The 14,122-nt window shown below is 35.3% G+C and overlaps 1 protein-coding gene across 1 annotated transcript in view; it reads left to right on the plus strand.

Annotated features, from left to right (window-relative positions):
- Positions 1 to 14,122, plus strand: part of LOC106078915 (importin-9-like) — a 41,310-nt gene that overhangs the window by 5,597 nt on the left and 21,591 nt on the right. Inside the window, exons 2-8 of the mRNA XM_056026590.1 lie at positions 9,541 to 9,689; positions 9,788 to 9,989; positions 10,591 to 10,679; positions 12,140 to 12,226; positions 12,630 to 12,749; positions 13,505 to 13,605; positions 13,716 to 13,774. Coding sequence (XP_055882565.1) covers positions 9,541 to 9,689; positions 9,788 to 9,989; positions 10,591 to 10,679; positions 12,140 to 12,226; positions 12,630 to 12,749; positions 13,505 to 13,605; positions 13,716 to 13,774 — 807 coding nt within the window. The remainder of the gene's footprint in view (positions 1 to 9,540; positions 9,690 to 9,787; positions 9,990 to 10,590; positions 10,680 to 12,139; positions 12,227 to 12,629; positions 12,750 to 13,504; positions 13,606 to 13,715; positions 13,775 to 14,122) is intronic.

Raw genomic sequence — 14,122 nt, forward strand, 5'->3', positions numbered from 1 at the left:
ATTACCAAATGGTTACACATTAACACATCTCTCTACTGAGTCTATTCCTAGGTCTAAAACTCTTATTGAACTTTAAGATGATAAAACTTCTTTTCGCAAAGATAGTTTTATGCTTTAACACATGAACATACTAATTATAGTCCTTTCATTTCATATTTTAATCAAATTAACATTCAAATTTGTTTTTCTAAAGCATTTTTAATACATTCGTTCGCTGTTTGCTAAAGCTGCGTAGCCGTATTGAGATAGGCCTATATTCATTCAACGCGTAGGACAAATACAAATTAATGAAAGTAGAAATAAAGATGTAAACTCTGAAATCCAAGATAAAATTAAAGAAAACAATCCAGCTTACTCCTTGGGAATGACCACTAATCTTAAAATGAATGAACTAGATGAATCCCTAAAAGTCCTCAAACCAAAACAAGCCCCGGGCCCAGACAAAATATCAAATGACATGCTTCTTCACTTGGGTCCTCAAGCCAAAAGAAAACTGCTACAATTATTCAATGCTAGCTGGAAATCTGGCAGAATTCAAACATCTGGAAAAAAGCCATTATGATCCCTATACTAAAGCACGGTAAACCAAGAAATAAACTGGATAGCTACCGTCCCATCAGCCTCACTAGCTGTACTTGCAAACTGATGGAAAGAGTGATAAATAGAAGGCTGACATGGATCCTTGAGTCAAATAACCTACTCACTGAAGCCCAGGCTGGCTTTAGAAAAGGCAGATCAACAGAAATCAAATTGCCTTCATCACACAAGAAATAGAAGACGGCTTTCAAGAAAAGAAACCAACAACAATTGTGTGGGTTGACTTAGAAAAAGCATTTGACAAAGTCTGGGAACAAGGTCTCTTGCTCAAGCTAATCCAGCATCACATATCCCACAGAATGTACAACTGGATAAAGGAATACCTAAATAATAGAAAAGCCTTAGTTTGCATGCAAGGACAAAGGAGCCACACAGTGGGTATAAAAAATGGCGTCCCCTAAGGAGGAGTCCTATCCCCAACACTTTTCCTAATATTCATAAACGATCTAAATCAAAACCTACCAAAAAAAGTTAAAAGCAGCATGTATGCAGATGACCTTGCCTTAATTAGCACAGAAGAATATGTAGGAACATCGAAATTTCGATTACAAGATGCTCTTGATAAACTCAATAATTGGTCCAAAGACTGGGGCATGTCCATTAACACATAAAAGACAACATATACCATATTCTCACCGTCAACAAAACAACAAACAATAAAATTTACATTAGATAAGGAAGCTTTAGAAAAAAATGACAGCCCTACTTATCTTGGAGTCACCTATGACCCAAGACTAACCTGGAAAAACCAAATAGATAAAACACAGAGTAAAGGCACCCAGAGACTATCCCTCTTGAAAAAATTAGCTGGCACAGATTGGGGAGCTAATCACAACATCCTGAAAAAGACCTATACCAGTTATGTAAGACCTGTACTAGAATATGGTGCCACAGCATGGGGCTCAGCAGCCCAAACCAACCTAAGAAAAATAAACAAGGTTCAAAATATTGGTCTAAGGATAATGACAGGAGCAATCAAAACAACACCCATAAGAGCTATGGAGGAAACCGCTGCCCTGATCTCTCTGGATGAAAGAAGAGAAATAAAAATCCTTTCCCAATTCACTAAATTGGAAACCTTGGAGAGGCACCCACTCAGAACAAAAATCCACAAAACTGGCACAAAAAACCGTCTCAAAAGGACTGTGGTGACACGGTTACTGTGTGGTCAACCGTGACACACGGTCAAGTGTTGAGTATCGAGAGTTAGGGGACTTGGGGGGAAGTGACTAGTGTGTAAACACGAGAGAGAGAGAGAAAGGTCAGCGAGTGAAGCAGGAGATCTGTACAGAACGTAGCTGTGTATATATGTATTTGTTAAAATGTTCCACAATTAAAAGGCACTTTAAACGTAAAAGGACTTGTTTCTTCACAAGGACCAATTTCATACAGGAATCTCTAAACCTAAAAAAAACTTGAAAAAATTACTCTGGAATCCTCGATACACTATAATGAATCTCCACCCTGGGACGAAAGCCCTCTTCCTACTATAAGGGACCATATTGAAAACATAAAAAGAAAATCTGATTACAGACCAACAGAGCTCAAGGAAATAGTGAACTGTTTTCTACATACCAATTACCCTAGCAATCAGTGGATCAGAGTTTACACGGATGGCTCATCCCATAAAGCCACCACAAATGGAGGAGCTGGAATACTTATCGAATGGCCAGATGGAGAAAAACTAGAAAAATCCATTGCAACTGGAGAGCTCTCTGACAGTCACAGAGCAGAAAGGGAAGCAGTAGCACTAGCTGCTACCATGCTAGCAAATCATCCAAGTTCCCCTCACAGTCAGATTGTCTTTCTAACAGACGCGAAAACAACCCTCCAAAGCTTGAAAAACTCTGATTCCCCTTATATTAAAAACCTCAGAACAGCACTTACAAAGCTCAACCACAACAGCAAAAAAACTTATTCAATGGATACCAGCTCACATACAACTAGCAGGAAATGAGAAGGCTGACACACTCGCCAAGAGTGGGAGAACAAACTCACAAGTAAACTCTGCACTCTATCCAGAAGAAATGAAGAAATTAATTGTAGATAAAATAAATGAGAAATCCAAATCACAAGAAAGATGACGCTTACTATAAGCTATCCCGACAAGACCAACGTCTAATCTTTCGACTCAGGACCGGACACAACAGAATGCGACAACACATGTTCCGGAAGCTCAAAATTGGAACCAGTGAAATCTGCCCATGTGGAGTATCACCAGAAAATGCCGACCACGTCCTCCAAAACTGCTCTCTCTACCAAGAGGCCCGTATTAGACATTGGCCCCAAATCACCCCAATAGAAAGAAAACTATATGGAGAACTCCCTGATTTGGAAACCACTGCGCAGTTCATCTCATGTATTGGTCTAGTCATATGAACACTCCAACATAACAATGAGAACGATGAAGAAGAAGATATTCATGAAAAAAGGTCACGCATGCGCAGAGCAAAGCTTTCACGCAGCACAGAATGAACTCTATAAAAGCCAATTTTTAACTCTAGATTAGTCTAGATCTAGATCTATGTCTACCTCAAGATCTACTTTATACTTTAACACATGAACATACAAAATTAAGTCTATTCATTTCAAATTTTAATCAAATATATGTAGGCCTACAAGCAACTGTTTTAATTTGAAAAATAGTAGATTAGCTATTTTGATTTGATGGCTTCATTCATACTATTTTTACATTTACACATTCGCTTTATTTATTGCATTATTATTTCGTTTAAATGTTTTAAAAACACTCTGTGACTATATCGACAGACCCGCTACCCCGCAAGTAAAATATGTCTAGTATATATATATATATATATATATATATATATATATATATATATATATATATATATATATATATATATACACAATGCTTTTTTTGTAAAAAAAAAAATAGGTGTTGCTACTCAATAGTTGATTGTCTAACTTTTAACTACTAAAAATTAATAATATACATTAAAATACAAGAAAAGTAAAAAAAATTTCAAAAAGGTGCCGGTACGCCATACCGGTGTGTACTGTCACAAAAAAAAGCCAGTATATATATATATAGAGAGAGAGAGACAATCTATAGTATATGAGGTCATAGACTATAAATACATATTGCAGAAGTGACTATTTCTTTTAATACAATCTAATAATTTTAAATGAACACAGATGTAATTTCTTAGCAATTACATTTAATAATGTTATTTAGTGACAGTGATCAGTGTTCAATGAAAGGGAAAGCACAAAAACTGCATTCGGCGTGATATTACTTTAACTTTTATTAGTATTATTATATTACTATTATTAGTGAACATAGATCTAGATTTAGATTCTATTTGTCACAATGTCCTTATTTTGATAGCTTTGCCGGAATAAGTTTTAGTCTATACATTGTTTTTGTGCATGCTCCAAGGGTTTTAATTGGACTCAAAGTACACCTGTAGGACAAAGGAGGGTAGGTCATTGGTTAACAGACCTGCCTACCAAAAAAAGTCCAAATGCGTAACACTTACGGTCAAAATGCGTATTTTGGCACCAGAATGCGTAACACTTACGTGATCCTCTATTTTGTCATATATATAATATATATATATATATAATATTAGATGTCATGATTAGATCTACAATCTAAATCTAGATCAATAGAGATGATATCTAGACTAGATCTATGTCTATATAATGAATATAATCTACTCTAGATCTGGGCTCAAGAGTGTTACCGATGCCGTGGATCCGCTACAAACGTAGGTCTACTCCAAACTTTCGTAGGCCTACCTTCATCCTTGATCTATTCTATACTAAGACTAAGAATCTAGACTAGATGGTAGTAGATGTTATCGATCTAGATCTAGTCAATCTAAATTCTAAATCATAGATTGTAGGGTAATGTAGAGAATCATAACGTAATGACTAGCTAGACTCTATTCCTGTATAACAAGTTATCTAGATTCTAGATTAATCTAGATCTAGAATCCAGATCTAGACTAGATATCTACAATCATACAATGTCACTCAATGTGTTTTGAATCGATTTTTTTTTCTATACAAATGAATACGGGAATCAGGGATTCAACATAATTAATTTCTACTAATGAACTTACAAAAAAAAAAAGTCACGTTGGTGTATCAGCTAACTGACGGTACCTACCTGGTACCAGCCCGCCACTCCCTCACTCTCGCGTTCTTCATTTCTAGACATCTAATTGCTATTAAGTACCAATCAACGTATAGATCTGGGCACACTGTGTTCACCCCACCTTTTCTGTTTCGCCCCTCTCCCCACAGGTGGACTTAGCGTGACCTCCGTGACCGCTTGTAAGCTAGTCTAGAGAGGCGAAAAAAAAAGCATACGAAATGCGTAACGCGACGGGTTAAATGCGTATTTGCGTACTGGCGGTCATTTTTGGGAGATTTTGCGTAACGAATACGCATTTTGCGTAACGGTAGGCAGGTCTGGGTTAAGAAGATTTTTAGACCATTGAGGTATCAGCTAAACATGACCTGTGTAAAATGCTTCTCAATAAGCATGGAAACAGAACATGCATGTCATCTAGCCTATAAGTAAATAGGGGATGTTCCCTAATATTTGTTTATCATTATCGATTACATTAGTGAACACTATTTTAATGTTGAAAATGCATATTATAATAAAGGGATGTAACTCAAGATGGAAATAAAAACAGCCATCCATATATACACCAACAGATCAGCCTTCAAAGCCATCATCAATGCTGGTCTTGGTTCCTTCTTGGTCTTCCCCAAAAATAAACACTTTGAAACAAGTGCACCCTGTGGCAACTGCTGCTCAAACTTCCAAACCAAAATTGAGGCAATTACCATAGCTTTGTAGACAGTCGAAAACAAGTTATATGAAGGGATACAATCATCATCAGATATTGTTGTCTTTACAGACTCCCAAGCCACTCTTCAAGCACTTAATAGCAGAACCTCAAAAAGCCCAAGAGAGTTGACAACACTAATAGTGATAATACACCAGATGATGACAAAATTAAACATCAACATCACATTACAGCGGATCCCTGGACACATTGGCCTCATGGGAAATGAAAGGGCAGATAAGCTTTCAAAGGCAGGATCATTTATGGAACAACCAGATAGACTTGTTAACTACCTGACCCTATGGCAGGCATGTCAAACAGGCGTGCGCCTCCGACCACGTTGCATGCTTGATCACCTAAAATATCAAAATAATGCTAAACTATTACGCTGGAAAATAAGAGATGACAAGCTACTTGAATTTTAAAAAAAGTATTTGTTAAACTAAACAACGAGAGTAAGTCTGCAGTGAAAGCAAGCTACATTTTGTCAAACTTAATTGCAAGCTATAGTTGAATGTGATTTTATAAAGGAGTGTGTCGTTAAAGATGCCGAAGTAATTTGTCCAGAAAAGGTGAAAGCATTCAAAGAAATAGCGTTGACTAGGAACACTGTGGCAGATAGAATAAATAACATGTCAGTCGGATTGCGTGAACAACGAAGGAGAAAAATAGTTTATTTTGAATTCTTTTCATTGGCTCTCGTTGGCTATATTCATAAGGGCCTGTGACAGGAATTTTGAGATACATGAGGAGATACTTGAGCTCTGTTCTCTGCATAACACCACAACAAGCAAGGATGTTTTTGAGAAATAACAGGAGGTGATATTGCAGTACAATTTATCTTTTTTAAAGCTAGCTAGTCTAACAATGGATGGCACACCAACTATGAAATGAAATGGTTTTATGCAAAGTTACTTGCAAAAATAAGAGACTGATGTTAATTTTTTTAATTTGCTAATTTTCAGTTCATCATTCACCAAGAAACATTCTGTGCAAAGCAATTACAGTTCCAACATGTCATAAGACCGGTTTCAGTCACTCTCAATTTTATTTGTGTAATGTTCAATGTTTCTGGATAACATTGGACATGAATTTGATTGTGTTCCCAACTAAACAGAAGTCCGCTGGCTTTCCTGTCATAAAGTCTTGAAGAGATTTTTTGCACTGCTTGAGAAAATTTAATTGTTTCTGAAAATGAAAGGTGAACCTGTTGAACATTTTCAAACTGACAAACGGATTCGGATTTGGTATTGGCAGTTGATCTCATTGGTCACTTGCAAGACTTGAATTTGAAACTTCAAAGTAAAGATAAAATTGTCACAACTGCTTTCAAGCAAAATTACGACTGTGGATAAACCAAATATGAAGAGAAAATCTTGTTCACTTCTCAACGTGTCAGGAACTAAAAAGATTAAATACGGCTGCAACATTTGGTAAATATGTCCTACACCTGGAATCGTTAGTAGATGCTTTCAATGTACGATTTTTTGACTTCGTTTCATACGAGCAAGAATTTTCGTTGTTAGTATCTCCATTCTCATTTGATTCTGAAAATGCTGCTGGTAATGTGCAACTAGAGCTGATAGAATAGCAATCAAATTCTTTGTTGAAATCGAAGTATGTAGAATTGACTGACCAAAATTTTACAGTTATTTACCTGAGAAGTACTTTGAATTGCGGATATTTGCAGCCAGAATTCTTGCTATGTTTGCAAGCACTTATCTCTGTGAGCAGTTCTTTTCCATAATGAAAGCTACAAAAACACTTCACCGTTCAAGATTATCAGATCAAAATTTGTCATCAGTGATTAAAGTGTCAGTGGCAAACAAACTTTCAACCTGATATTAATAAACTTGTATCCCAGAAAAGATGTCAAGCATCAGGACAAAGAAAATAATGCATAATCATAATAATTTTTAATTACCAAATAGTACTACAAATTTAGCTAACTAAGAGACAGGTTTGCCATTAATTATTGTATTCTATTGTATTGTTTCTAATTTACATAAAACTAGTAGGCTGTTTTGCAACTGATTTTTTTGCTGCTGCCCCTCAAGTCATAGTAAGTTTTTATGTGGCCCATACACCTTAATGAGTTTGACATGCCTGCCGTAAGGTCAATGTTAATCAACAACCACAAAGAGGAGTGGCTCAACCAATGGGCAACAAGAAACACAGGCAGAGCCATGTACAAAGAAATGAACATGCCTAACAAACTGGACAGTATTAACTTCCTCCCCTGCAAAGAGCAATCTACAATCTTCCAACTAAGGACAGGACACACACCTCTGTTAAATTACCATCTCATAAAAAATAAATCCCACACAACTCCCCCTTTGTAGACACTGCGCCCACCCTTATGAAACTGTAAACCATATCCTTTTTGAATGCCTCTTCCTAATCCACCTTAGGCAGACCCTATTTCCACTATAGCCCAACATAACCAACACCCTGTACAGCAGTGCTGAACAACTGAAGCACATTATTTTTTCTTGGCACAGTCTGCAAAAGAGCTGACAGCTCAGCAGCAAAAAGCTGGCTAGAAGAAGAAGAAGAATGTTGAAAATGCATATTATATTAAAGGGATGTAATTCAAGGATGGAAATATACATTTCTTTGATTTATTTTGTAACATTATCTTGTATAATTTAGTTATTTGCCTTAGGTGTTAAACCAAGGCAATGTGGTGTGAAGGGGTAAACATGTTGGTACTTATGAAGTAAACATAGTGCTAGTAATGGGTTCCATTTAAGTTGTCCAGCTGATGTGTGACAAGTCTATTATAGTCTTGTATAGCATGTTCATATTTATTAACTTTCTGTCTTCATTTGAGATACAAAAAAAAAAAAATAGTTTAACGGTTGGGGAAGGAAGAGTTTGACATAATATGTATGAAAAAAATGTTTTTTATGTAGTTGGGTGGAGGACAACATATACTTGGCCATGAAATCATCAATCCTTTTTTTTTTTTTTTTTTTTTGTTTGTTTAATGTCTTGAGGATGTGATCACATCATTTATTGATCGACCAGGTCCAATTATAAACCATCATATTCAAAATGATGTGACGTCAGTCAAATAGAGAGTCTGTCACAAACACTGATCTGTTAGGCACATTTAAAACAGACAAGGCTAAGGCAATCTAAAGGGATAGGCTACTCAAGCAAAATATATGCCCATACAATCATTAGCTATTATTCATTCACAGCTATTCCATTCATTTGTGAATCAACTGGGATCCTTTTTCTTGAAAGCTGGTTGGTAGAAACTTCCTCAGCTTTATAATATTTATATATAATGTAACTAAACACCTTGATAATATAACTAGGTTGATCAAATATAAGCCTTTAAACAATGCATAAATCATTTAACTTCATGATAATAATTATATTAACAACAAGCGCGCTGCAGGCCAATGCTAGACTGTTGGCTAGATGAAAATGACTATAGATCTAATCTTTGATATAGAATCCATTATAGATCTAGATAGATAAAATCTAGATGATGTAAATTTCATCTGTTTCTATGGCAGATGGTTAACACGGGTGTCATGGGACCAGCACAATAACCAACCAACTTTACTTCCCTCAATGTATGTCAGGTACCCATTAGAGTTTGGTGGATTCAGAAGCGTTCTAAAAATCGGGAAATTAAAAAATCCCAATCTGAGATTCAAACCTGAGACTCCTCGGTTCTGAAGCCAAGCTACTAGTTTTCTTAGCACCTGTGATTATAAAATTTATATATTTATATTAAAATAGTATTGACATTGTCAGGATGTGCTATATATATATATAGGATGGCTGCCTGGTCGTGTGGTCTGCACGCTAGACTCTCGTTCAGATTCATCGATGGTCCCGGGTTCAAACCCTGCCCGCTCCCATCCTCCGTCGTCCTGCGGGAGGCTTGGACTAGGAAGTAATTATCTTCAACTCTGAAGGAACATCCGAAAATTATAAAACATTTTACAACATTTTATTCTAGTTGTGCAAATGTATTTGATTTGAAAAATTGTTATATTTTTAAAGTTTCTTCGGAGCATGGGCTGATGATATTAATAATGCATAACAAGAAGCTGTTTCTTCTCTCTTACCATTTGTTTTTTTTTTTTGACAGAATTTGGTGTTTACTTAGCCGAAATTACAGTAGATCCACAAGGACCATTAGCCATTCGCCAGTTAGCCTCTGTTCTGCTCAAACAATATGTGGCATGTCATTGGTCCCAACAATCAGACAAATTTATTGCTCCAGAAGCTACAAATGCTGTAAGTTACTAACTTTGGTGTTTATATGAAGGGGAAGTTCAAATAGTTGATAGTGAAAGCTAAAGAAACCTAATTTATTTGAAATTTATTTTCTCTAGGCCAAAGCACACATTCGACAACTGCTTCCCCAGGGTTTGTCAGAGTCAATAAGTAAAGTGAGATCTAGTATAGCATATGCTATATCTGCAATAGCACACTGGGACTGGCCAGAGGTTTGGCCAGAACTGTTTCCATTGCTTATGCAAGCACTTACAAGTGGACAACCCAATGCTGTTCATGGCTCAATGCGAGTATTATCAGGTATAGTCATTTTTGAAGATTAATCATTTTATTTTTACCTTTCTCAGTTTGTTTTTGAGATGGCTTCTTATTAAAGCATTATTCACTTAATTTCCTTTCATTCTAAAAATTTTAAAGTGAAGTAATATAGTTAATTTAGTGAAGTTCACACATTTTAGTGATCAATTTTTTTTTTTAAGGAATATCATTTAACTTCTCAAATTTCATCAGGTTCTAGGGTGGGCTGAGTGTTCAAATCCCCAGATTACAATTATGTCTTTCATTCCTGAATTAAATTTTAATCATCAGGACATCAGTTCGCTATTCAATCAACATTCACTATTTGTTATGTTAACTCCATCTCATGCCTATAGTAGGATCATTTTTTTCTAAATCAATATTAGCTTCCCTGAAAATAAAACAGGTGTGTATTTTGTTTTTAAAGAGACATTATCTTTATTTGAAATGATTGTCATCTAGCTTAACCTAAGGTTTTGGACATTTTTTTAAAAGCTATCTTTAATTATAATATATTAATTTGCACTATTTAAATCACAATGCCATTTACTTGTTATGTGTATATCATGAAACGGATTGTCAAAGCAATAAAAATCTACTTCAGAGTTTTGCCAGGATGTTACAGATTCACAAATGGGACATGTGGCCCCAATTATACTACCAGAGCTGTACAAAGTTTTTATTGGAGCTGAGGTTAGTTAATCACTTCAAATGTGTTTTGACATGTCTTTTTCATCTCACCCAATTTCTTTCATTAGAATGATCTAAGTATTTCAGTAGAACGTTGTTTATCCGAACGTCAGTCATTCTGCATTGTTTTGTTTTCTTTGTTTTTTAGTTTAACAGTTTGGTATCTAAGTGCACTTGCTGATGTGCTACTTTGTGTATTGCATTGCTTCCTGATCATGGTCTATTCAGGCAGTCTCAAAGCACTTGTTTCTGAAACGTGTAAACAAGTTGATGGATTCAAAACTTGCAAGGCAATGAGAAGTGTTTGGTTGCTGTGTGCTGAGGCAGGAAACATGGCTTTATTCACGTTGGAAAAGTAATGCACTGACAATGGAATAAAAGCTGGAAATATAAAATTGTCATAAAGTGGAGCTTCTGTCACCAAGATTTATAAGGTTGGCACATCCACAATTTCGAGCATAAAAAAAAATTGAGGCATTATTGTTAAATTCGTATCAAAACTTGACTCTAGTGATGGTTCAAGAAAAAAAAAGTGAATGAGAGAAGCTCTTGACTGTGGTTTACTAAACTGTGGAGCAAGGGTGATCTGATATCTGTACCTTTGTTGTGTGAAAATTCTTTCTGTGGCATTTCGAGAGACGATCTTTTCCCTTTGCAACTTCTTGTGTGATTAAAGAGGCCAATCCTTGATACACAGCTGCAATTACAGGTTAGACATCTGTAATCACCAGGCGCCGTTGCACTTTCACCCTTCTTTCTACTTATGTTGTGTATGGCATCTGCAATCTGGGACTCCCTTCCTGTATGTTCACTCTCCATGTGGATCAATCCAGTGCCTCTTTTTTTCAACTGTTAGTGTTGATTTTGAAGAGGTTCATGTTGTGTTTGCATACATCAGTATACCTTAGAAGTTGATAACCAACAGCTCTCCTGCCTTCTGTTAGATCACCATACAGAATGTCATGTGGAAGTCGATGAGCATGACCAACCAGCCGAGGCATCTGCTGCTGATAACAGTGCTGATTTCCTGTCACCCTGCTCCATGCAGCACTTCCTCATTGGTTATTTTATCTTGCATCTTGGCACCTTATTTTAAAGGTCGGAGGTGGAAGATATTTAGCTTTTTTCCTGCCATAAGTAGGTTGACCATGTATAGCAGAATGCTCATCATACAGGTCTGGCAAACAAAGGCTTTGGTATTGTTAGTCTGTGTGAAAAGGAGCTATAAATAATATTCTGAGTATCTATCCAGATACTGTTCCCAATTAATCTATATAATCAATGTTCTACTGTATTGCACTTTTTTTTTTGTAAACAAAAATATTTGATGTAATTTAAAAAAAACAGCAGCAGTCACCCTTCTAACAGAGTTGCTTATGGGCATTCCACTCACCTTTCTGTCTCCTTGTTGGATCTGAGACTTGTTATATTATTATGTACTTTATGTTTGTTACTTGTTGCAGACATTTGGTGTTCGAACTAGATCAAGATCTGTACATATATTTAATGTTGTTGCTGGGATGGTGTCTACCATGCAAGAATATCACAAGGTATGCCATACAAAAAAAAATGTGTATGATTTTGACATGCTCTCTTTTTCCTTTTCCGTCTCTTCCTCTGTCTTTTCGCTCTCTGGAACCCCCGTTATGTTTTCTGTTAACCTGCTCATTGTAATTTCTCCAATGATTTTTTACATGATGTGGAAAGACCCGCTTTCTTATCCTCCCCTGACACATACTTGCACTCATATGACTTTCTTTGGCTTCTCAATTCAATCTATATTATATTTATACTTTCTAATTTTGGGGAAATACCAAAAATAAAATAGAAAGGTTTGATAGAGCTGAGACAATACAATATTATACTCTTAAAACATAAAATCATTTGTTTACAAAAAAATACAAGTAAGTGAATATTTTCTAATTTAAGATCAATATTTTTATTTCCCTGCAGGGTATAGCTAAGCAACTATTGATGCCAGTACTTCCTCAATTTACAAAGGCATTTATTCATTGCTTAACCCTACCTACATCTGCAACCTGTGATAATGGTCTGAAACTTGAAGTCATAAAGGTATTCATTAGCAAAGCAAACATTTTTTTTTTTAAATGTCAAAACTTTGTGAGATGAAGTTTTATAAAAGAGTATTTATAAGTAGTTAAAAGTTTTTTTTTAGTTGCCATTTCACCAAATTGGTTTTTAAAATAGTAATAGCTGTAAGGTTTTTTTTAGTTGCCATTTCACCAAATTGGTGTTTAAAATAGTAATAGCTGTAAGGTTTTTTTTAGTTGCCATTTCACCAAATTGGTGTTTAAAATAGTAATAGCTGTAAGGTTTTTTTTAGTTGCCATTTCACCAAATTGGTGTTTAAAATAGTAATAGCTGTAAGTTTTTTTTTAGTTGCCATTTCACCAAATTGGTGTTTAAAATAGTAATAGCTGTAGGGTTTTTTTTAGTTGCCATTTCACCAAATTGGTGTTTAAAATAGTAATAGCTGTAAGGTTTTTTTTTTAGTTGCCATTTCACCAAATTGGTGTTTAAAATAGTAATAGCTGTAAGGTTTTTTTTAGTTGCCATTTCACCAAATTGGTGTTTAAAATAGTAATAGCTGTAAGGTTTTTTTTAGTTGCCATTTCACCAAATTGGTGTTTAAAATAGTAATTTAAGGTTTACATTTTTTTTAAGGTCAAGACAAAAAATATGGATAGTTTTATTAAGACATTAAGATTTTGTAAAAAAAAGTTGTATTAATGAATAGTTTCTCTTAGTTTCAATATTTGGATATTTGTTTTGATGGCTGTGACTACTTTTTTATTACTCATTCACAGGCCTTAACAACATTAATCAAAAGTTTCCCCAAGACAATGTCTCAGTGGCTCCCTGACATTTTACCTTGTATATGGACTATGTTCACACAGAGTGCTGACATGTATCCTTAACTATTCTAAAGTTACTTCCTTGAAAAACCTTTTATATTTGATGCATAAGTTTTGGTTGAGGATAAGAAACATAGTACTTCCAGCCTTAACAATTGTCCAGTTTTGTCAGAACAGTGGTCAATAACTTGGAAGATGCTGATGATCCAGCTGATTCTGATGGTAAGAATTTACATTTAAGTTCTCTGTTGGGTTTTCTGTATGAATGTACTACTTTGTCACTCTAAAAAAATGTGTTTGTGTTTTGAATCTAATTATATTAACTCAACTTACATTTTTCTTGTCTCTATTGCTGCCGTTCCTTTCACTAAAAAAAAACTTAAAAGTATTTTCATGCTTTTTAATGGAAACATTAAAAAACACTTTGAGGCATATAAACTGTGTAAAGTTGTGAACTAGACATGTTGAATGAAAGTGAAGAAATCTTCTTACCATTGCTCCGATCCCTGTATTTAGGAGCAGTCCGATCACAGATAGACTACATCCTACCTGTGCAAATTTATGGCTCTT

Source organism: Biomphalaria glabrata, chromosome 4 (genome assembly GCF_947242115.1).
Source record: "Biomphalaria glabrata chromosome 4, xgBioGlab47.1, whole genome shotgun sequence".
Lineage (NCBI taxonomy): Eukaryota > Metazoa > Mollusca > Gastropoda > Planorbidae > Biomphalaria > Biomphalaria glabrata.